Source organism: Portunus trituberculatus, chromosome 44 (assembly GCF_017591435.1).
Source record: "Portunus trituberculatus isolate SZX2019 chromosome 44, ASM1759143v1, whole genome shotgun sequence".
Taxonomy (NCBI): Eukaryota; Metazoa; Arthropoda; class Malacostraca; order Decapoda; family Portunidae; genus Portunus; species Portunus trituberculatus.
In genome coordinates, this window is record NC_059298.1 from 2574265 (window position 1) to 2600346 (window position 26082).

At 37.7% G+C, this 26082-nt stretch overlaps 2 protein-coding genes across 6 annotated transcripts in view; one reads left to right on the top strand and one right to left on the bottom strand.

The window, feature by feature from the left end:
• The window catches only part of LOC123519062 (dynein axonemal heavy chain 3-like), a 386884-nt gene that overhangs the window by 134301 nt on the left and 226501 nt on the right, over nucleotides 1-26082 (bottom strand). For 4 of the 5 annotated variants that reach the window (XM_045280233.1, XM_045280235.1, XM_045280232.1 and 1 more), the window contains exons 5-8: nucleotides 3003-3234; nucleotides 2643-2910; nucleotides 1184-1327; nucleotides 505-789 (exon numbers count right to left, since the gene is read on the bottom strand). In XM_045280233.1, the coding sequence (XP_045136168.1) occupies nucleotides 505-789; nucleotides 1184-1327; nucleotides 2643-2910; nucleotides 3003-3226 (921 nt within the window). In that variant the 5' untranslated portion in view covers nucleotides 3227-3234. Of the gene's footprint in view, nucleotides 1-504; nucleotides 790-1183; nucleotides 1328-2642; nucleotides 2911-3002; nucleotides 3235-4971; nucleotides 5119-26082 lie in introns of those variants that run through there. The other variant, XM_045280234.1, reaches the window with a different exon arrangement.
• The window catches only part of LOC123519063, a 65052-nt gene continuing 47028 nt past the window's right edge, over nucleotides 8059-26082 (top strand). The window contains exons 1-2 of the mRNA XM_045280238.1: nucleotides 8059-8455; nucleotides 13694-14437. Of these exons, the coding sequence (XP_045136173.1) occupies nucleotides 13735-14437 (703 nt within the window). The 5' untranslated portion in view covers nucleotides 8059-8455; nucleotides 13694-13734. The remainder of the gene's footprint in view (nucleotides 8456-13693; nucleotides 14438-26082) is intronic.

A 26082-nucleotide genomic window follows, 5' to 3' on the forward strand; every position in this document is an offset into this window, starting at 1 on the left:
ATAAATAAATAAATAAATAAATAAAATAATAATAATTAATAAAAAATAAAAAATAAAATAGTCTCAGGCCTGAGTACTGGATGGTGCTTAGCATATCATATGTTTGCCTAGAACCAAGATAAATATAATCTATAAGCTGGTATTAGCTTATACATGCTAATACTGCCATAATACACATGAAATGAAGAAAATTGAGATTCTTTTCCCCTATATTCCCAACACATGCACATACAGAAAACATAGATCACATTAAAAACACCATTATGTCTACTGTGGCAATATAGGACAAGGAGAAAAATGTGTGTGAAAAGGTAGAGAAAATAAATAAATAAAAGCCATAAATAAGCATTTGCAACATATAAAGTATAAACCAAAGAAATGTGATTTAAAATTGGCTGCATATAAAGAAAATATTGTACAATACCATTTTTCATGCCAAATATCTGGTAAATTTACAAGTGCAACGTATCAAATTCTAAAAACATCAAACCTGAGACTACCCACCTTCTTAGGTTGTGGCTGCCGATTCCTAGTGCGAAGAGCAGCTTTAATCCTAGCTCGTTCTTCTTGTTTTCTCAACACATCTTGTAAGTGAAACTTCTGAATGACCTTCATTCCCACTGAAGAAATCCTCGGATGACTGAAGCCTTTATGTGAAGAACGAGTGTGGTGCAAAGACCGTACAGCCTTGGCAGAACTAGATGTGGACTGAGATGATGCCCACAGAGAGTATTTTCGCCGGAGAAGCTTGCTAATTACTATTACACGGCTTTCAGGGCTCCTTGGTGGCTGATGAGAAGAGAACAAGTTAGGAAGGAGGAGGAGGAGGAGGAGGAGGAGGAGGAGGAGGAGGAGGAGGAGGAGGAGGAGGAGGAGGAGGAGGAGGAGGAGGAGGAGGAGGAGGAGGAGGAGGAGGAGGAGGAGGAGGAGGAGGAGGAGGAGGAGGAGGAGGAGGAGGAGGAGGAGGAGGAGGAGGAGGAGAGAGAGAGAGAGAGAGAGAGAGAGAGAGAGAGAGAGAGAGAGAGAGAGAGAGAGAGAGAGAGAGAGAGAGAGAGAGACTTCTGATTTCACATGAGGACTAGCCTATGAATGATCCCAACAAATAAATCTAATAACAAGCCATTTCTCGACTTGATCATTACTCTTGAGCCTGAGAATGGAAAGGCTAGACTGACAGGCTAACCTTAGTGTTGTAATGAAGAATGTAAGGCAGCACTGAGTAACTATGTCGGCCACGAGGAAACCTTGGAGGAATGCGAACCAAGTAGGAGTATGGGGTGAAGTTGCTGCCAATTCTTTCACTTGGAGTCAGTATCCGGCTTACTCGCTGAAACAAAAACATTTCTAATAAAAATTCTCTCTCTCTCTCTCTCTCTCTCTCTCTCTCTCTCAAAATATAGGTAATTCTACAATTCTTTATTGATACTATGTACAATGATGCTAGTGAGTATGCTGCAACCACCCATATGCTTTCAAGATGGCATACAGAAAGGACAATAACAAATCCTGCTGCTAATATTTTGCCATTACCAACACTGAAAGCTGTCCCTGATTGGTGGATACTGATGTGGGAGTTATGCTACTGTTACCTGCACTGTTCTGTCTCAAAAGTAGTTGGAGGAAAGCATAACAACAACCAATATGAGTGAAGATGCTGTGACTTAGGGTTTTGTTTATCCCTCCTACCAGGACACTGAGGAAGAACAGTGACCATCTACCACAGCAACAATAGAATGGTAAAAAAAAGGAAACTTGAGATGAAGTTACAGTGAGAGATGGACAGAAATTGTAGGATAATAGTTTGGAAATAAAAACTTTATCGCAGACTTTCAAAAAGCTTTGATATGTTAAGGCAACAGCAAACATTTCACTAAACTCTCTATAAGAGGATGACCAAGACTCATTAAGAAAAGCCAGAAGACATCGAGTAGAGCCACCTTGATGGAACCCTTATTGGTAATAAAATAGAAGGTCATAAAGTGACAGATATCTAAGAATTATTCTGTAGAGAATAGATGAAAAAATTTAAGAAAATTAAAACAATAAGATGATAAGTTGAGGGATTAGAAAAATTACCCTTTTTTTTTAACAGGTTGAATGTAGGTAAACTTCCAGCAAGAAGATAGACAGAGTTAAAAAAGCTTGACCATGCAAAGTGCAAGCACAGAAGTGCAATTACAGAGAACAATAGGAAGGACTCCATCAGATCCATAAGCCTTCTGATGGTTTAAGCCAGCAAGGGCATGGAAAACATCACTGCAAAGGATCTTAAGGGGTACCATGAAGTAGTAAGAGGATGAAGGAGAGGGAGGAAAAAGCCTGGAATCTTACAACTACTACCATCATAAAATTCAAGTTGTGCCAAGTGGCATGGTATAAATTCAAGCAGAATGGTACATAGGTGCGTGATAATAATACATGTAAGCTGATAATAACCAAACAAATAAAAATAACACTAGAAGCAGTAATATTAATTTTCAGCAAACTTATCTTAATGTAGCATAATGAAAATTACTGCAAGGCAATAAGGCAATGTATTGCTAACAGGAATCTATAAACACTTATGCCCCTTTATTAAAGATAAACAAGAGGCAAAGTACTTCTATATAATGTAAAATAACACCAATATGTTTATAACATACCTTGGCTAATACAGCTTTTGTTTTGAAGCAATCAAGTAATAATGATGGAAAATCTGTTTTTTCTTCTTCTATCTTCTCTGCCATCAATCTCTTCATCTCCCTTCTTCCTCTAGTGGCTGTTTTCACCCTTGCTGACTTCTCTTTCACAACTGATGATTTTGGCTGTCTGAGAGCCAAATCCTGAGAGTCGAGAGATACCAGTGATTGCTTCTGCTCTTGAAACTTCAGTGCAAGTGGAGAAGCACAACTAGAGATGCTGGATGTTGACCTGGTGAGGTATTATAGAGTGTGCTTATACTGCTTGAAATTCTTACAGAACAAAGAAAGATTAATATAATACTTCAATAATTCAAAACTAACCTAGTATGATAGTTTGTCTCTGAACTGGAGCTATCCAAAAGGAGTTGGGTTCTTTCTCGTAAAACCTCTACTTCCTCATGAACCACGTCAGAGTCCGGCTGGTGTGTTATGCAGGAAGATGCAGGTGGCTGAATCTTGGCACAATAACCATGTTCCAACCTTAGAGGTGGCACCCCTCTTTGTGCACCTACAGGAGTGTTGAAGAAGCTGTCTTGACTAGCCATTATTTATTCTGAAAATCATAGAGAATACACATACATACAGTACTAGTCATAAGTATTGAACCTCATGGCTGTGGAGTCTAAGAGCTAGATCATCATTCTACCTGTTCCCCTATCCTTGAGAAGTTTTCTAGAGAACTTTTCCTATCAAGACATTAGCAGATGCTCTCCTGTTTCTCCTTGTGAGAGGCTGTTCATTATTGTGATGGTACATATGCAAATCACATACACAAATCACACACACTTTGAAAACTAGAAAATTAAATACATTTTATATACATATATATAAACAATATAGGATATGGTGATATACTTTCTAAGCTCCTTATCAGTAAAAAAAAAAACAGTATGTTCACTTTATCTAGGTAGAGTTGACCATAAACATGAGTAAGTACACTACTCATTAGCTTTAAGATTGGGATAAATTCTTAGAAGCACAGTATTTAAAACAATCCATGATAATAGGGTTGGTGAGGAAAACTTTCCTGCCACTCACCACAACTTTTGATTTTCTGGACATAAATAATTTTCAAAACAACCAGTGTATATATATATATATATATATATATATATATATATATATATATATATATATATATATATATATATATATATATATATATATATATATATATATATATATATATATATATATATATATATATATAAATAATATATATATATATATATATATATATATATATATATATATATATATATATATATATATATATATATATATATATATATATATATATATATATATATATATATATATATATATATATATATATATATATATATATATATATATATATATATATATATATATATATATATATATATATATATATATATATATATATATATATATATATATATATATATATATATATATATATATATATATATATATATATATATATATATATATATATATATATATATATATATGAAAGGCAAATTTTTATCTTATAAATAAAACAGGTCCAAGCCATTGAACAACAGGCATGTAAAACAAGCCATTGAACAACAGGCATGTAAAAAGGAACTATATGAACTCTACAATTAATAGCTGAGCTGAAAGAGGATGAGTAGCCTGTTTGTATGGTGAGGGGAAGGAGGCAGGGTTACTGACTGCTGGCTGGTGACAGCCTAGCCCAGGACAAGTGAGAACTGCTTTGCACTTCTTTAACACAGTGAAAAAATAACATTTCCTGAAGATGCAATTTTTCATATGATGCCTAGAAAGTCTTATTTGACCTTTAACCAATTACTAATACATTTTCATGAAAAAAAAAACCAGTGTAGTTAGGCACAAAATAAGTTAAGTAGGCGTAGAGGTGGAGCTGAACTACTCTTCATGAAGGAGCACCATTAGTTAGGTACTTTAATGCCACTCTAGCTCTTTGTGCACTGCTCAAGAAGCCTCCCTGTGACTGCTAATCCAGCCAGAGTGATTTCTAGGCACAGAGAGAAAAGATTATTTGATAAACTGAAAGCATTATTATTATTCATTATTTTCTCCAATTTATTAATGGTTTTTTTTCCAGCAATCTTGAATTTATAAAACATTTCAATGTAACAGTTTCCTTAGTCTACCTCTTCCGAAGTACCTAATAATATCAAATGGCATTACAATATCACAGTAATCGAAATTCTCATCATGAACATCGATGGAAGTAAACACAATTTCGCGTTGTCTACCTATTTATACCTACCTACGGCAGTTATTCTGTTTTCATTACCTGATGTTCGGGTTTCACAATGTTTTGATTGCGGGAGAAAACTTCACAAGGCTGTCACTAATACTGCTGCACACCGGGAGACACTTTCCGAATTCCATTATCGTTTCCTTCAAGACAATTGTAGCTGTCACTAATGCCTCGAGATTTGTGTTGGAACGCGTCGCGGTTGCCATGACAGCCACGCAAGCCCTGTGTAGATTTACATCACCTGCAACGGTGAGCTATTTATCAGCTACAGTTTTCATGATAGCAATTTGCATACGGTTTAACTCTATTAAAATAATCCTGACAAGTTTTCAAGAAATAAAAGTGTCACATTTCATAAATATGTTTAATACGGATGCATGCAACGTTGTTACCGAATATTTAACACTGATATGATGTATACAAAATTAAGAAAAAGTGACCGGACGACGTAACTTTGACCCAGGCCTCTCATTTTTTGAGAAAATTTCCTCATATAGGGAAATTTATTGTCATCTGGGCAAAACTTTAAAGAAATTACTGTTTTTAGGAAATTCTAAGGAAATTTAGTACAAAATGGCTGGAAAATCTGTGGAAATTATACATTCGTTTAAAAATTTTACACCTAACTATATATATATATATATATATATATATATATATATATATATATATATATATATATATATATATATATATATATATATATATATATATACTAGACCTTGGTTTATATAAAATTTACAGGATATGAGGGAGGAAACCAGCCAGCCAGCCAAGCAACAACAATCACTTCTTCTTTTCCTACATCCTTCAAACATCGGAATACTTCACTCCTAATCACATCAGCTCGACCGTGTTTCTGTCTTGCTGCTTTCCCTTCTCGCAAACATTTTGTTTAAGTACACCCAATATTATTAGTCTCAGGCTTGTGGGTTTGTCAAGTACATCACAGTGCACAGTATACACTGCGATGTAGATACTTAACTAAACCACACATCCATACATGAAGTAATTCTATATATTACCTGTTTTTTTATATTTTTTTTATACTGCCATCACTATGGTCATGTTTGCTGTAATTACTCCCTCCATAAACACATTTGCGAGTCGTTGATTATACCTTGACTAGTTTTGTAGATGAGAGAGAGAGAGAGAGAGAGAGAGAGAGAGAGAGAGAGAGAGATTAACAGCATTTCTGCATTATGAACAGGAAAACACTTTTGGAAACCCAGCTAGTCATCCCTGTGGTCTTGGAAAACAGTCTTGGTGAGACTACTACTTAACTACTACTACTACTATGCACACACACACACACACACACACACACACACACACACACACACACACACACACACGATATTACTGCCACTACTACTACTACTACTACTACTACTACTACTACTACTACTACTACTACTACTACTACTACTACTACTACTACTACTACTACTACTACTACTACTACTACTACTACTACTACTACTACTACTACTACTACTACTACTACTACTACTACTACTACTACTACTACTACTACTACTACTACTAAACTCCCTCACACACTTCCATTCCTCATTTTTCCTGGCATCACTAAACTTTATGCATTTCAGGCGGGCAGCAGCAGGAAACACTGAGGACTGAAGATAACGTTGACGCGTTGACTACGGTAGGGGAGGAACGGGGGTTGTTGGGGGAGTGTTTTGGTCCGGGTCACGATGGGCACCGGGAGGTCTGAACAGGGCTATGCCTTATCTAACACAGTAATTGGCTACTTATTTATTTTGATGGTTGAATCTGGCTTCGCTTCACTCTCTAGGTCTGGAAACATAGGAGAGTGCAGGCAAACATTGGCGGACTGACCTGGGCAGAAGGCATGGCCGAAGTGCCCCCGTGGGGCCCAATATTTACGTACGTATTTCATTTTGAAAATCACGAGAAGAAAAAAGGCACACAGACTGGAAAGCACTACATTTTTAGATGCAACATATACTTAAACTAATAACAAAAATACAAAAACGTTACTGAGTCTTTTGTTTACATAGTCAAGTCCAACAAATCGTCTCTAATTCAAACTAATGGCTTCAGAAAAATTCATAATGTCAAAGATGGAAAGCTCAGCCAAACTACATTATATTACATTTTCTGAATACGAAAAAAAAAAAAATGTTTCTCACACAAGTAAAGAAAACACAGATTCCCGTCGTATAAAGATTTTTGTTTTCTATCTCGGTACTGTTAAAAATTTTGAATTTGAAAATACGAATATTTAGAAAAAAAAATTTAAGAATATAATTTCTTGGGTTAAGTGCCAATTAAAAACAAGTTATATTCTATACAGTAACTTTAATGTTAATTTTTCACTAAGCAAAAACACACCTAGATTCGATTATATTGCGGCTTGAAACTTGATTTACTTCGCTAATAACAAATCATATGTAAAAAAAAATGCCAACTCTTAACGCCAACATGTCTTTTTTGGCAGTTTGGTGAGTGACTCCTCCTCCGCCCTCACTTTCATACTGCACCTCATCCTTCCACCTCCATCTCCTCCATCTCTTCCTATACCCTGAGTCCCAAAGACACCTAGAAACACATAAAAACCCAAGGAAATACGCTTAAAGAATAGTTTTCGTAGCAGCAGCGGGGAACAGCGGGGCGGAGCTGGGCGGGTGCGAGATGAAGCATGAGTGGTCTTGGGGCAGAGCGGTGATTGGTGGAGAGTGGAAGTAAGGGAACAGGTGCGGGCCAGAGCGGGACAGGAAAGATACCGGGTGTGGTGGTCTTGTGTGAGAGAGAGAGAGAGAGAGAGAGAGAGAGAGAGAGAGAGAGAGAGAGAAAAAATTTACATATTAGAAAAATTAATCTCTCTCTCTCTCTCTCTCTCTCTCATGATGTCTTTTTCCCCATTTATCAAGTAAGTATAGGATTAGACGGTGCGCTTCGTCAGTTACGTGAGCGTGCAAAAGTTACGTCGTCTAGTCACTCTTTCTTTTGTATGCATCACATCAGTGTTCAAATATTCGGCAACTCAGCATCATCAAAACCGGGTCAGAGAGTAGAGGGCATAACTGTTCCTGATAGTATGCTTGTGTCTGAGTTTTGGTAATGTGCGGCGCAGAGGCAAGGACGGTGGCGTGTGGAATCGTCAGTAAGCCGCGAACAACCGGGTGAGAGAGTAACGCGCCGGCCACCCTCCGTTCTTGGCGAGGAGCGTGCAGTGTTTTTAGTGTCCATGTGAGGTCGTCCTAAGGAAACCCGCGCTGGCTGTGGATTGATGATGTATTAAAATCTATAAGGTAGCGATGTGTTTTCGAAATTTCTGATTGTCTTTATAACGATTTAATAGCAAACACAAGATTATCAAATGTCTTTAATGATGAAAGTTTCCTGTGGAATAACGCGTGTGAGTGTTTTCCGCCCAATGTATGAACGTTCAAGGAAGCAAGAGAAGGCAAGATCTATCGAACACTACCATGCTGGGCCATAGATCGTTTTTCCTGTCGTGCAGCGCTATCAGGTAAGAACACATTCAAACCTTTGAAATAATCTCATATTAATACTACTGCTCTTTTGATATTGATAAACAATAAGTAGATATAGAGTCCGAATAAGAAACACCAGACAAAAGATATGGAAACTATTTTCATATCATGTTCATGAAAATTATAAATTTGATAACTAATGTTATATGACTAATGTGACCGACATTACAAAAATACCACTGTTCACCTAAAACAAAACCACAATCTTATCAGGATTCTCTTGAAATGCGTGTAGTCACCAAAATATAAATCAGTGAGAGTTACTTCTTAAGCTTCTTCTAAAACAACTTTATCGTAAGGAAGTGTTTTTTTATATTTTGCATTTCATCGTGTGTGTGTGTGTGTGTGTGTGTGTGTGTGTGTGTGTGTGTGTGTGTGTGTGTGTGTGTGTGTGTGTGTGTGTGTGTGTGTGTGTGTGTGTGTGTGTGTGTGTGTGTGTGTGTTTGTTTGTTTATTTTACTTCTACTGGTAGTATTATTATTACTATACTATCAGTGTGTGTGTGTGTGTGTGTGTGTGTGTGTGTGTGTGTGTGTGTGTGTGTGTGTGTGTGTGTGTGTGTGTGTGTGTGTGTGCACTCATCCATCCACCCGCCTAACACTCATACATATTGTGAACTCCCAATTTTAGAGAATCTAAATCATAAAATGCAATTTAAAAAGAATTACGTCCAGACTGTCCTTCTGTCACTGGTCGCTGACAAAACTGACGAAAAAGAAAAATCTGTCAGGATACCTATAATACAGCTAGCAAACGAGGTTCTTTCGCTGTAAACTAGTAATGCATATAAAACCATCCTTATTTGTATGACGTTACCCTGGGCAAAAATTACACTTAAACCGGAAAATATATGTGCCTGTAAAGATTAATTGTACTATATTAAATATCATACAGATAAGTACTACCACTTAATCAGATTTGTTCAGCTGGCTGCCCAAAAGCTGGTCATTTCTCAAGTTTAAGAAAGGCTCAGATCACCCACATACTGGCCATCGGCATTGTGTTTGAGCGGGAATGCGGCAAGGAATTTGGATGACAGCATGAGTCTTTACGAAGTGCTCTTAAATTTACTTTGATCCACAAAAGGCCGACCATGTACACCTGTAATCATTAGCTTGCGGAATACCAGGCGGTCTGTACCTTCACTAGCTCACATGAATAGTGATGAAATAGTAAGTGCTATTTTTTCTTAGTGGAAGTTGTTGTGGGATCTCGCAGACCTCCTATACTCAAGAATATTGATGTTCTCAAGTAACGCTAGGATGATGTATTTAAACAACTGAATGTAACAGTTGTAAGTTGTGTTTACCTATCGGTTGGTTTATAATTTTTAAGCTATTATTTGCTTATAAGTTGGATCACATTTCTCTGATGGATGGAAGATGTTACCTACTACTTATATCTATAAACAATGACGACTTCCTACGCGATTTTTCCTCTTCCGACGTGGACACAGCATCACTTGCCTCTGCCCGATAGGCATCCCGGTACCATCATGCCCTCCTAGGGAATCGCAGGCCCACCAGGCAAGGTTCTTGAAACAAAGGAGATAGGGACATCCAAGGGTAACAAAATATAAAAAAAAGGCCCGCTTGAATGCCTGTTCTCTAGAAGATAGGTAAAGGATTAGCCAGAATTAGGGAGCTCCAAAACGTTAAAAAAGTATTTTGAAGTTAATAACTAATTCATGAAACTTCAAACATCACCAGAGTTGTCAGCTGCACACTTCCTTTTCCTTCTTCCCATAACCTGAATGCGCAAGACTTCATTCTCCTTCTCACTCTTGCCTACCTTAATCGGTACTTTAACATCTTCACTCTATATAGATAGTAAAGATGAAAACTCTGACTGTTTGTTTTTCTCTTTATATGACTTAAACCGCTTCAGAATAGGAATATCAAAACATCTCTGGAAATAAATTGGTATATCTATTTAGATTTTTTACTCTTAATTAACATTTTTTTCATTTGTACAAACGGTTATCATGTGGATCCAATTTTTTTGAGGGAGAGCGTGGTGGCTTCTTATGACTTCCTTTTGAATGAAAATGTATAAACATTATCAATCAACATTGTGACTCTTGGAAGCTCTTTTAGTTTTCAAGCTATGGTATGATAGTATATACACGTATGCACAATTCCGTACACACACACACACACACACACACACACACACACACACACACACATATATATATATATATATATATATATATATATATATATATATATATATATATATATATATATATATATATATATATATATATATATATATATATATATATATATATATATATATATATATATATATATATATATATATATATATATATATATATATATACATACACACACACACACACACACACACACACACACACACACACACACACACACACACACACACACTAACGAGCAACAAGGTGGTACCAGCAGCTGCAACGAACCTACACATACACACACACAAACAAACACACACACACACACACACACACACACACACACACACACACACACACACACACACACACACACACATCAGTTTTCAGTGCAGAAGTGGATGGACTACGTATTGTACCAGTGGAAACGCATCACTAAGACTACTGCATTTATGCATTTCTTTGCTACGAAAAGATTGAATTTGATAGCAGCAAAGTTGCAATTAAAAATACAGCACAATAACATAAATAAATTAATATATTAAATTAGTAAATGAATATATAAATACACTAAAAGAATAGCTAAGTAAATGAATATATAAACAACCTTAGTGTAGGAGACGTCCGGAAGTGCAGCCCTCTGCTGAGCCTGAGCCTGAGCAGCTGCTAAGGTTGATTCCTGGTTAGAGATGGTGTCCCCGCTGGCCCGACAAAAACATTACTCTCTGGGATGTGCCTGGCACTGCTTCTTGCCGCTGTGGCGCGCACCATGTCATCCGTCTCATGAAATATTCTACGATTAAGCCCAATGAGTGACATTTTCTTATAGTACTACAGTCGTTACTGGAGTTCCTAATCGAAATTATCATTATAAATGAAGTTATTGAAATCATTCTGTTGTCCAGTTCATTTCCATGGACACAATAGCGTTTGAATAGTGTTACGGTCGGGCCGGGAGGGACTCTTCAAAATTAAACACTTTTCAGAGTAAACTTTGCTTCGCTTGTATAAAGGACTTGCGGCAAATATCTTTCTTTCTATATAAGCGGAAGAACTGCCAAGGAAAAAAAAAAAAAAAAAAAGCCCACTGGAATTGCAGTCTCCAAAAAAGATCGAAAGAATCAGTCAAAAGCCTGGGACAAATGTCTTGACACCTCTCTCTTAAAAGAAGTTAAATCGTAGGAAGATGAAAATGCAGAGACAGGCAGGGAGTTTTAGAGTTTATCAGTGAAAGGTATGAATGATTGAGAATACTGGTTAACTCTTGTATTAGAGGTCTGGACAGGATAAGGATGAGAGGAATAGAAAGTCTTGTGCAGCGGGGCGGCAAAAGGAGGGGAGGCAAGCAATTAGCAAGATCAGTAGAGCAGTTAGCATGAAAATAGCGATAAAAGACAGAAAGAGATGCAACATTTCGGCGGTGAGAAAGAGGCTGAAGACAGTCAGTCAGAGAAAGGGAATTGATGAGACGAAAAGCTTTTGATTCCACCCTATGTAATAAAGCTGTATGAGTGGAACCCCCAAACATGCGAAGAGTACTCCATACAAGGACGGATAAGGCCCTTGTACAGAGTTACCAGTTGGAGGGGCGAGAAAAACTTCATAGAAGCTGTTTTAGCAAAAGATGAGATGTGAAGTTTCCAGTTAAGATTATGAGTAAAGGATAGACCGAGGATATTTAGTGTGGAAGAGGGAGACAGTTGAGTGTCATTGAAGAAGAGGGGATAGTTGTCTGGAAGGTTGTGTCTAGTTGATAGATGGAGGAATTGAGTTTTTGAGGCATTGAAAACTACTAAGTTTTCTCTGCTCCCAATCAGAAATCTTAAAGAGATCAGAAGTCAAGGGTTCTGTGGCGGCCCTGCGTGATCTGTTGACTTCCTGAAGGGTTGGTCGTCTCTAAAAGGACGTGGAAAGATGTAGGGTGGTATCATCAGCGAAGGAAAGGATAGGGCAAGAAGTTTGGTTAAGAAGGTCATTAATGAATAATAGAAAGAGAGTGGATGATAGGACAGAACCCTGAGGAACACCATTATTAATAGATTTAGAAGAGCAGTGACCGTGTACCACAGCAGCAATAAAACGGAAAGGAAACTTGAGATAAAGTTGCAGAGAAAGATAGAAACCGTAGGAGGGCAGTTTTGAAATCGAAGTTTTGTGCCAGATTCTATCAAAAGTTTTTGATATGTCTAACGTGACAGCAAAACTTTCACCGAAATCTCTAAAAGAGGATGACCAAGACTCAGTAAGGAACGCCAGTAGAGCGACCTTGACAGAATGATAATAACAAAAATGATCAAGAACAACCATTACTGATTTTATCGATTATGCAAATATTGCTGGTTATACAAGTATGATAGTTTTTATTTTTTTTTTTTTTAATATTATGAACTAGATTTGATATTTACTGAGAGTGAATTTGACTAGTGATGTCCATAGCACAACAAACTGTTTTGAAATACAACGGTTCTGAATTGTGGACACATTAGGTTAACATTACTAACCAGAGTATTGTCTCAAAGGTTGTGTTCCCTGGTACTGCGTGATACATAATAAACAGTAAAATTAGAATCTTTACAAAACTAAGAAATTTTTATATCGAAAGAACGTCTTGTGTTGACTCAAATCTCTTCCTAGAAGACATACAACTAAATATTTCATCACTTTTGTGAATCAATGTAGAAATTATCCACGTGACGCGACCATGTACCGAGACATTTGCTATTTCCTGTACATGTACAGGTGGTGGTAGCTGTGGTGGAGTAGAAAGAAGGAAGGAGTCTAAAAAACAAATTAACAAGTCAGTCTTTGAGACAAAATTTGGTCACTGATTTCGTTTCATAACTATAGTATAGTGAAATATTCTACATTCTCTCTCTCTCTCTCTCTCTCTCTCTCTCTCTCTCTCTCTCTCTCTCTCTCTCTCTCTCTATATATATATATATATATATATATATATATATATATATATATATGTCAAACACTGGAAATATATTTTAGCTAAGTATATTTAAGGAATATGTGCAACATACATTCTAAAATACCTTTTCCGCAGGGTACGAGGAACCAGCTGCCTGTGGCCTATTCCTGAGCGGAATGGCAATAGGACGGTGGAGTCCGGCGATTAGACTGACCCACGGTTGCCTCACTCATCTAGGATTGAGACCTAGCAACATCCTATGCCCAACAGATGACACAAAACAGGATAGGCGGAGCTTTCCCTCTGGGAACGAGGATGTGTGTGAGGTGAAGCGGCGTCTTGCCTGTGTAAAATTCTCGCATGTGTTGAAAAAAAGGCTAAATGCATGTCCTCAGCGTCACAGGGTTCCGATGACAAAGGTCACTATAAGCGGAGGCCACGCAACTCACCGGAGTTTGCGCTGTGGCAAGGGCTCCAGTGAGTATCGTTTCTGGGAGCGAAAAAGATCCTGCCAAGAACTTCACTCTGTATTAAGCGGCGTGAAGGGACCTGCAGGGAAAACATCCACGCATCATCATGATTTGGACAATTGTTATGACACGACCAAAAGTGTTATTTGCACAACAACGAACCATCAGTGTCGAAGTGGGAGGGCGAGAGACTCAACTTTCATCACTCAGAGACGATCTGGCCGCCAAAATAAATTAAGTGGACACTATGTGGTAGCCAAAGCACATGGAGGAGGCGCCAGCCTTGAGATGCGAACTATGCTAGTAGTTGTGGCCATGGTGGTAGGATCATGCCATGCTCTGCCTACTCTGCCCCCACACATTTCATCCTCCAGGGCGCCGCAAATCGACCATCAACCTCCAAGGAAAGGTATGTAAATTGTTCTGATATTTGTCCTAACAACTATTAGTGCCACTAGCTTTGCGTAAATGTTCACATTCATGCTGTCACAAAATGTGTGAGTAATTATCTTCAAGGACAATGAGTGTCCAAGGATGAGATATACGAACCATTTCTGATAAAGAAAACACACACTAAATAAATAAATAAAAAATAAAGAAAGAAAGGAAGAAAAATCCATTCAAGCACGTTGTTTTCTCTCTGTACCATTAATAATTTTCTTCATTCCCTCCCTCCCTTGTGAACATGAGCTACACATGAGTTTTAGCGTACTATTTTGTACAAATAGAGAGTAAATAGATACTACTTATGTTGCTGACCTCTCAAATTTACGTACGTTTTGCAATTCTGAAGAAAGAAAATATTCAAGAAATTTTACTAATCGACAGGAAAATTGTATGTTGTAGCTAAAAAGAAAATTTCGGAATCAAATACAATTTCATCTAGTGCTCAACTGCACCAACGTTATGAAAGTTTAAGAAAATGACATGGAAATGTCATGCAGTGGCCATTGCAAGCGGATATCATAGAAAACTATAAATATTACACTCAAAGTAGAATGGCAACAACTTTTTTCTTCTTTAAGTTTCCTTGCAAAAATGAACTGACGATCGTAATCATGTCATGTGATCTGTTTTACACGGCACACTACACAAAGTTAATGACACTTCCTATAAAGCTAAAGGAATATTTTTGATCACATACCATAGTTTTCCTTTCCCACGTGACTAGCTGCCAAAATCATTGTTATACGGAGAACTACTTTCTACATGTTTTGGGCTTGGTGTTGGTTGTATTCCCTGGCGTAATAAACTGCTACAGCCATTTTCACTGCATTTTGTGTTTCACCTCATTATTAAGCTCTCTGAGGAGGCAGTGATTCCCTTACAAAGCCAGCCTGACAAGTGATACATTATTACCAAATCAGAGGATTTGCAAATGAGTGAACATGCAAAATGCATTGGAAGTGAGTGTGGTGTGGTAGTCAACGACTGACTACGGCCGTTCAAACGTAATACGTACTATGTAATGAACCATCGGAAAATTTTAATAAAAAATTTGAATTGGAATAAAAAGAGAGATCGTCATTTATGTAATATCATATACATATACTATTCCTTCGTGTGGTAAGGAAGAACATGAATATTCTTTCCTCTCTTTTCAAGTGGAACATTACACACAATTTCTTGCAGCAAACACTTGAGTTGGTTCGAAGGGCAACGCACTTTCGTTAGAAAATGGCCTCATGTGATCTTAGGCGAAAGATCGACGTTATATCACTTATTCTGAATTCTGTGCTGACGTGTCTCTCTCTGTCTGTCTGTCTGTCTGTCTCTCTCTCTCTCTCTCTCTCTCTCTCTCTCTCTCTCTCTGTGTGTGTGTGTGTGTGTGTGTGTGTGTGTGTGTGTGGTTACAATTACATCCATATCATTGGTCTCAGCCTCCGGAACTCTATATCGCATAACGCTGCTCGCATTAGAAAACAATTTTACTGAACCAGTAAACAAGCAATTATCCTGATGGCACATACAAAGTATAACCATCATCAAACAGTCTTCTGTTGATGGAGGGCAATGAATATGGGTTCCATTACTAGCTTTTTTTTCTCTCCCTCAAAAGAAAAAAATATGTTGTTTTGTTGAAAGACTTTCCTCTGTGGCTTTCATTCCTCAAGCGAAATGACAATCATTGTGACAGATGATATGTTAGGAGATACTGATTTAATGTACAGTGTAGTATAATTTCTGTTTGTAGAACCATAAAAATCACCAGAAAAAATCCCCACAACGTGCTTTGTGACCGTCGCGAGCTGCTAAGAGCCTTGAGCAAAGACAAAATGGTACGGAGCCCCAGTAAAACACGATCTATTAAGGAAATCTATCTTTACTTCTTCTGCCTCTTCATGGACATCATGGCTGCAACTGTGATGCAGTGCGGTACGCACTGTGCCTATATACACCACCACTGTCAGGAAGACGATAACAAAGAGTGACGAAAACAATACCCAAAGACCAATGGTAGACTTGCACACTTCTCAGGTAGTTTTCATGCGTTTGACAAAGAACTCATACTTTTGAAATTTCTCAAACTTAAAAAATAAAAATTTCATTTACCAAATTCTTGTTTCTACATTCAGTACTATTTGATCGTACACTGAAAAGAAAAAAAATAAACTTCGATGCAATGCTTGACACGATCTGTGTGTGTGTGTGTGTGTGTGTGTGTGTGTGTGTGTGTGTGTGTGTGTGTGTGTGTGTGTGTGTGTGTGTGTGTGTGTGTCTGTGTGTGTGTGTGTGTGATTCACCACGGTCGTCTAATGGTCACCCAGCCAGAAAGATCTCAGAGCTCTTATGAACTCGGAGAGGACTGAAACCACACCAAACATCACACGCCGGAACAGCGAGGCCACAATCCCTCGAGTTACATTCCTTGCCTTCTTGCTACTAGGTGAACAGGGGGTTTCTGTTTGCTTCGCCGCCCCGGGTCCTTCCTGGTTGTGAGACGAGTGTGCTAATGTGTTTATTATCATTCGCACACAATCTGTTCCGCAAGAAAGATCCATCTCATTCACATCTTGCGCATGCTGCCAGGATAAACTCTCTGTAGGGACAAAATATCCTGAAATATTGGTGTGGTAGTAAGCGCCATACACCACCAAGCAAGACTCGGAAGGGCCCCGAAAAAAGATCGAATTGCGTGTCTCCTTACTAGTCCGTCGCGCTGAAAGTGATCTTAACGACGATATAAATCAGAAACAGTGGCATGGAGTCCCTCTGGTGGAAACTCCATCAAGCTGAACGTGAAAAGGGACACTACTCACTGAGGACTTTGGATATTTCATCCATTCTTCAGAATTTCAGAGGAATGTGCGTTAACTTTCGTATGAGTTATTTTTTACTATTTCCTTGTATATCATCATTCTTCCTTGAATAAGCTATAACTCCGTCTGCCATAAGTGATACTCCTTTACCCAAGAATTTAATAACCATACATACTCACCGTCCACCCTGCGCTGCTGCCTGATACAATGAACAATGACCCTCAGTCACCTCAAGATTCTCGTTCTCTTCACTGGCTTTCCTCTATGTACAGAAAAACAACATACACAAGGTTTTTTACTACAAATTGCGTGATACTCACTCAGGACAAGATAAAAGGAATTGTCACTAATAACTTGAAAATCAATGACGGTTAATTCTAAGCTGAGACACCCATACATTTTGTCTTAGGTTGTGTATCGATAAACATTTAGTGTATCCGCCGGGTAATATACTAAGACTACATATTACATCTAAACTAAGCATTCATATGGAAGCTATAATTTCATGGTGGGTTCACGACCTGCAGAAATATCGTTATTAACCAGGCCGTGTGAGCTGGCTGCAAACTTCACCACCTACTTGTCAATTCCTACTGTCAAACTGATTACTATTTCCTTCTTTTAGAGACGAGGGAAGCTCATAGAAGCTAATAAAAAGGTAATAAAGAAAGACAATAATTTTACTGCATTTAGACTGGTTTTATGACTGAAGAAATATGAGAAGGAAAAGGAGACGGATGAGAGAAAAAGAAAAAAAGACAGGTGATTGAGCTGATAATAGAGGTAAAACGTACGTAAAGACTGATTTTATGACAAGAGATAAAAAGAAGAATGAGAAGGAGGAGAAGAAAGAGTGGTGGTTGTGGTGATAATAGAGACAGTTTAGTTAAGTATACGTAAATGCAATGATAGTTATGCTCAGTGATTCCGCTGCAAGACGGCGCCGAATAAAACAGCTCAGTACTGCATACACACAATGCCAGTCTGTCTTGATACGTGGAGAACTCACACTTTGACGTCAGTTCATTATTAGATTCAAGGGCCAGGAGAGAGAGAGAGAGAGAGAGAGAGAGAGAGAGAGAGAGAGAGAGAGAGAGAGAGAGAGAGAGAGAGAGAGAGAGAGAGAGAGAGAGAGAGAGAGAGAGAGAGAGAGAGAGAGAAAGTCCCAGTAATTTTGCTTTTTATTCCACTGCTATTGTTTTTTGTGCTCATTATAATCAACAACAAAAAAAAAAAAAATTCCTCATACTTAATTAGTGTTATTATTCACATATAAACGATATTATAATAACAATAACCTTTACATTAGACATGATCACCTGTCATACAAATATGAGACTTTTGATTTCATATTTCCATGAACATAATGAGTAATGTCTTAATGTTCAATACAAGAATGTTGGTCATATCTTCAAGACGGGCAGGAATATGAGTTGAGTGTTGCATCAGTTGTTCTAGGTCATGGGTCAGTGAAGGGAGAGGAAAGCCAAGCCTGGTGATGAACATTAAGTCTCGACGGATGGAGATCTCCGCGAAAGGACAGAGAGACAGAATCTATGCACATTAATCTTCCATTAATCACAGAGATACTGAAATGATGGCGGGAGGAACAATGAGGATGCCGGAGCACATGCGAGGATATGCACGAAAAGTTCATCACGTTTTTTTTTTTTATATATATAATGTAGCATCCTTATTACGTGAGCATGTTAGTGCCATAGACAGGCTTCATAAAACAGGAGGAGAGGCAACATCAGGACCATGTTGAGAGTGAGAAAATGTGGATGAAAGGTCAGGGAAGAGAGAAAAAAAACCTTTGCCACATCAGGAATAATGAAATCTTCAAAATTGAACCAACGCAACACAAAACATCGAAAACATTCGGTGCGCCTTAACATGCAAATAAATTTCTTACAAAGGGCTGATAAATGACCAAGGTCGATGTTTCTTTAAATGGCAGTCATTAAGATCCAGGTGATAATGCAAACTTATTATCTTTTTTGCATTATCCATTTTTTTCTGATCACATGCCCTAAAGTCACCGAGTATGCTTGTCTGAATTTGTTCATATTTTCCTCCTTCATTATTTCAATTTCGATGGAAAACACATAAAATTTTTTTCCTTTTGAAAGAAAGCAGTGAAGTACAAGTTACAATCTAAGATAAAAAAAGAATAAAAGATTCTATTACTGCATTCGAACTCAGGAAGAATAAATAACAAATTGTTTAAATTAAATTAGCATTGCTTTAATTAAGTATGTTGTTTCTGTCAATTATATTTCTTCCAGTCTTTGAGTACACTTTTCCCTTACTCTCTTTTTTTTCATTCACTCCTATCTCTTTCTATATCCTTACCTTTAAAAGAGTGAGTCGTCGGATCCACTCCTTCCTTATAAATGTTCGTGTATCTCTCTTTTTGTTTACGTACCATTAAACAAACACAGAAGATAAACTGTAGTTGTCTTTCAAGACGGGTGGTTTGGGTGGTTGCACCTCCAGGGTACTGAATCCCAAAATACCGCGTAGAGGTAAACAAAGCAATTCCCCCAGGGAAAGGAAGAAATCTGGCTCCGTTCCAGAAGATCTTCAGTTCAGTTCAGTCTTCCATTCAGCTACCGCAGCTTAGTAACAACGCCACCTTTCATTTTATTTACTCGAAAAGCTTCTTTGTTATATCATATTATTCTATTTTATTCATTTATGTTGTTATTTCTCTTAATCCAATGCTCTGTACTAATTCGAGGGAAACTAAAAGTGAAATTTGAAGCAGCGTGTGTGACTAATGTGGTGAGTTGCCAGATTCCTTAAGACTGTTAACTTACTGCTTGAAGGAACTGCGGTATAAGATAATACCGGATGATGATGCAATAACCTTTGTTTCTCTCTTTGCAGCAAGTCGTGATCAGAGTGAAGGAAAACAAAAATGATGACGTAATAATTGACGCATAGATATGAAAATGAGAAATTCAGATTGTACTAAAGTGTTGTATGGGAGAACCCCTCAACTCTCTCTCTCTCTCTCTCTCTCTCTCTCTCTCTCTCTCTCTCTCTCTCTCTGTTTAGTGGTCACAGCTCGTATAAAGCGATTTCGGTAATCAGAATTTAACTTCTTGTTGGAAGGAGACCATTTTCTAAGCACTTGCCAAGTGGCAGAATAATACACACAAACCCTACATCAACCATGCCATCAGTAGTGGTTGCATCGGGGAGCCTTGAGAGAAAGGTAGTAGAAACCTTCAAGACACGCCACTACATACATTCTGCTTCGCCTGTCACGGGCAGAGCGGACCATCTAAACCTGCAAAATCAGAGAGGGATGACCAAATGAAGCCCTATATACAGGAAGAATAGCAGTAAAAACGCTCACTGGTATTAAAGAATAAATGAAAAAGTAAAAAAAAAAAAAAAGGCGTGAAGTGACACTTGAGGCTGCATTCAGGACAGTTTGTGTGCTCATCTAAATCCATTGGTACAAGTCAAGGACGAAGCTAACTAGAGTCAATAAACCAATAGAAGCTACTGTTTATGGTCAAGTAACAAGTTCCTCGCCAGACCCGTAAAGTCACGCCGTTGACCGAATTGTGGCGTGACAGAAAGCTTTAGTTCCACCTGGAAGTCGATACACCTTAACCGTGCTATCTCCTTATGGCAAGTTCCCAACGTGGGGTACATATTATAACCTAAGCGGTGCATTTGCACTTTTCACGGATACAATGGATCTTAGAGAGAATAGCGACTACTGTGCAATACATCGTGTTGTAATGTGTTGTCAAATTGCACAATGCCATTTTTTCCAATGTTCTCATTTTAGTAATCGAAAAGTATCTAAGGTATATCAAAATGAAGGTGAATACCAATTAGTTTTTACTATTATGGAATTTCCGGCATAGCATATGCTACTCTTTGTTTTCAGGAACATAATATTGGGCGATTAATTAATTAATTGATGTTATGCAAGTAAAAGATTCAGTAGTAAATTACTTAATTCTCTTATTAATTTATATATATATATATATATATATATATATATATATATATATATATATATATATATATATATATATATATATATATATATATATATATATATATATATATATATATATATATATATATATATATATATATATATATATATATATATATATATATATATATATATATATATATATATATATATATATATATATATATATATATATATATATATATATATATATATATATATATATATATATATATATATATATATATATATATATATATATATATATATATATATATATATATATATATATATATATATATATATATATATATATATATATATATATATATATATATATATCTTTTATGGTGTTTAGCATCGAAAACTATTTGGGTGGTGAACAAAAAATACATTGATTCATTCTTATCCTTTCCTGCCCATTTTGTTTACGCGTGTTAATCTTTGCAACTTGATGCCAAGTTGAGGATTATGTGTAATATTTACGAGTATATTAAACCCTTTACTTTCTTGCGGTGGCGTAGTGGATAAGGTGGTGAGCGTGGGATTGGGAAGACGTCCATGTGTAGGTTCGAATCCTACCACATACCGTCTTGATACTTTGACATTTGTAGAGTGGCCTAAACATAAAAAAAAGTATCACCTGATCTCTAGAAAAGATATCAATAAACATGAAAGAAAGATTAAAGATTAACACTTCTACAAAATATTCGGCAGTGAGTTTGAACGAATTAGAATTAAAAAGAAGGTATATGCTATTAGTTTAATAAGTAACAGGAGCTTAAGAAGGCTTTTATAAATGTATGTAGATAAGAGAAAGCATTGGAAACACTGATGACAGATCGATTGTGGATTGCGTTCCAAAATGTAATAAAAAAGAGTGAGTGATGAGAGAGGACGATGGAAGTCTCTGGTTACAATCAGTGAGAGAAAAGAAGGGAGAAGGTATGAGGCTGGTGAAAGTAATGCGAATTGGATATGTGAGAGTTCAAAATAAGTTATTTGGCTGAAAGAAGAATAAAAATAAAAGATAAAGCAATTAAAAGTGGTGGAATACAATGAGCGAACAAGGATATGGCGGTACGAATAAAGAATTACAGTTGTTTAGCTACTTCAATACTGGGACACTTTTTTACCATGAGATTTGTGTACGATTAGACCCTTTTATTGACATTATGAAGAGTCTATGGAAGTCAGAAGATTAATGGCCAGAGTCTTCACTATTTCAATCCCTCCCACATGAGTTTCTGAAGCTATACAAAATGACCAAATAGTGAGCAGAATGAATATGGAAATGCGTCACGGTACCGAAAGGGTTAAGATTGCTGTGGTGGAGCTGGTGATTTGAGATGAGTAGAGAGGTGGGATGAGGAAGAGATGTGTTGTGAGGTGGCCGCCATGTCTGTACCTGAAGAGGGGCGTGTGTACGAGCATGAAGTGTGACTACAAGGAAAGGCTGAGGTGTTGTGTGGGAAATGACCCATAGAAAGTAGTGATGGTATGTATGATCATGGTGTGTATGTTTGTATCTACGTATCTACTCGTATGTATGTATGAACGACTATCTATCTGTCTATCTACCATACATTGCGGTGTATAAGATTATTTTAACAAACTATGCAGTGGTGATGAAGACTCTCTCTCTCTCTCTCTCTCTCTCTCTCTCTCTCTCTCTCTCTCTCTCTCTCTCTAATGAACTGGTACACCAAAATTAACCGTATACTTAACTCATAAATACTATTATCTAACTTAAATACTATATGTTATGATAAAGACACTCTTGTAAATTGTTACGCCCTTGTCCTTCGTGGGATCTTCCAATGCTGTGTTAAACTTTGTTATTTCCAAACTATTTATAGCCAGCGCGACAGCCACCTGCCCAATCCTCCAGACTAATGAGGCTATTCAGAGCGTTTCCGAGTCCCCATACCTAACATTCACTACTTGAGACTTGATCAGGTGGCTTATGCTGGGAACACTGTGGCCTACTCTGTGATTGCAGGCTCCAAGTATCTTCCGCATACTGGTTAATCAAATAATTGTTAAACGCCATCATTTGCCTCGGACTACTTTCGTGTGTAAACGCGTTACCAAACATTTTCATCAATTTCGTCTTACATTAGCACAGTACTAGGATAATCTGTGTGTGTGTGTGTGTGTGTGTGTGTGTGTGTGTGTGTGTGTGTGTGTGTGTGTGTGTGTGTGTGTTTGTTTCACTGTTTGATCTGCTGCAGTCTCTGACGAGACAGCCAGACGTTACCCTACGGAACGAGCTCAGAGCTCATTGTTTCCGATCTTCGGATAGGCCTGAGACCAGGCACACACCACACACCGGGACAACAAGGTCACAACTCCTCGATTTACATCCCGTACCTACTCACTAGGTACTCACTGCTAGGTGAACAGGGGCTACACGTGAAAGGAGACACACCCAAATATCTCCACCCTATCGGGGAATCGAACCCCGGTCCTCTGGCTTGTGAAGCCAGCGCTCTAACCACTGAGCTACCGTGTGTGTGTGTGTGTGTGTGTGTGTGTGTGTGTGTGTGTGTGTGTGTGTGTGTGTGTGTGTGAGCGTTGTCTCCAGGCTGAGTTCGAGAGGGATGTGAAGAGGGTGCAGCAAAAGAGCCTCATTAGTACGTCCTTATCACAGCTGATAGTGGGCAGGTGGCGAGCGTCGCAGATAATATGGAGTAGGTGAAGCTTTGAGACTTTTGCCTCCCCTCAGCTTGCAGAATTAGGAAATCCATGGCTTACTTACTTATGCCTGACACTCAGTCATCCTTAATGTTGAGACGACGAGCATCACCATGTTATACTGAACGCTTCAGGTGATTCCTTCCGAAATGAGAAATAAGCGTGAAAAGTTTGAGTCTAAAGCTTGATGATCATGAAACTCCACAGCACTGTTTGTCTGCTTTTCATCGGATAGAATCTGTGTTACTGTGGATGCCTTTTGCACCCAGAGAACTATCGCTAGGTGATGATGATGATGATGATTTATATCAACAGTGGAGAAAAAATATTCAGGAGCACGGTGATAGTTAATGGTTGTGTTACTGAACTGACACGAAAGACTTCATAAAAGCTGCATGTTGTATAAGGCTTGAAATAATGTACGATTTATATTCTTTGTTGTTTTCATATTCATACTCAATAATAGGCACACGTTAATTTCGTCAATTACTAAGAAAATAAAGACTGTTTGATATACGCACTGAGAGAGAAAAAAAATAGGAGGTCCATGCTATATAAAACAACGCCTCTCCAGACAGCCAAAGTTTTCCTGAGTTGGAGCGTAATAGAATATTAATGAGATTTTGGAGCGTGTGTCATAATGGCCTGGGTATCGAGCGGCAGCAGCACAGCATTGACCCGCGGCCCTCACATGATCAATATTGAGGGTTACTCTTCTGTTGTTGTCGCTGATGTTGTTGATGTTATTGTTGCTGCTGGTTTTGCTCTTGTAGTTGTAGTAGTTGTGGTAGTAGTAGTAGCAGCAGTAGTAGTAGTTGTTGTTGTCGTGGTTGCGGTTGGTGGTGATGTTACTGTGGTAGCGGTGGTGATGCAGTCACGCTTCCATCACCAGGCTGTTCCTCGTACGCCACACACTTGACGCATGTCGTCAGTCAATAAAACAGTTCGTATATATGATCTTTGTTCTGGAATAATGCCATCTTGACTCCATCACTTTCGGTGTTCTTTCAACGTGTCAAAAAAAAAAAACATGGACATGGTAAGTAATTTGCAAACAGGCTCCATTCATTTTACTCTATGACAACTCCATCGAGAACTAAGCTGTCTTGCTAGACTTAATTCTAGGCGAAGCAGAATTTATATTTGGCTGCATCTAGATTATGCTGTACAGTTCTGCTTCCCACATTATAAGAAGCATTTAGGTCTATTAGAATGAGTGCAAAGGAAAAATGACTTAAGGTTATAGGCGATGAGGGATATTCCTTACGAAGCGAGATTGAAGCTGTTAAACCTACATTCCTTGGAGAAACTTAGGTTAGCAGGACCTGGTACAAGTGTGTGTGTGTGTGTGTGTGTATATATATATATATATATATATATATATATATATATATATATATATATATATATATATATATATATATATATATATATATACACACTTGTACCAGTATAGAACCAAAATAATAGGTTCAAGGTTATGGGTCTAGAAAGAGATCGGAAAGAACTGGTTCTCCAATAGAATGGTTGATAAATGGAACGGACTCAGTAACCAGGTTGTTAGTGCTTTAAAAGAGATAAAACAAATATATGGACGGGGATGATAGGTGGAGATGATAAGATATGTTCATACAGGGACCGCCACGTGTAGAACTGATGGCTTTCTTCACTTTCTTAAGTTCTTATGTTCATCTTGACACGTTCACAATTCCTGTATCTTCTACCGCTACCAAAAGTTTCATTCTTCTTCTTTTATCATGGTTGAAGCGCAAGGTTAGCGGATGCACTTACCTTCTAAAGCAATTTTTATTTAATCAATAATTAATCTTCTGCCTAAGACTGAATTTTCGCTGGTCTTCATCATCTGTTACTCACACGCTATGTATGAATGAACTGCACTAAATCTTTTGCATAGTTTTTCATTGTAAGACCTTTTTCATCTGCTAAGAAGATGAGGAGGTTAAAGAACAATATTGCTTAAATTCACCCAGGATCTGTGGTGAGCGAAAATTATGAGTACTTTCAATATTTTTCGAATCACACACACACACACACACACACACACACACACACACACACACACACACACAC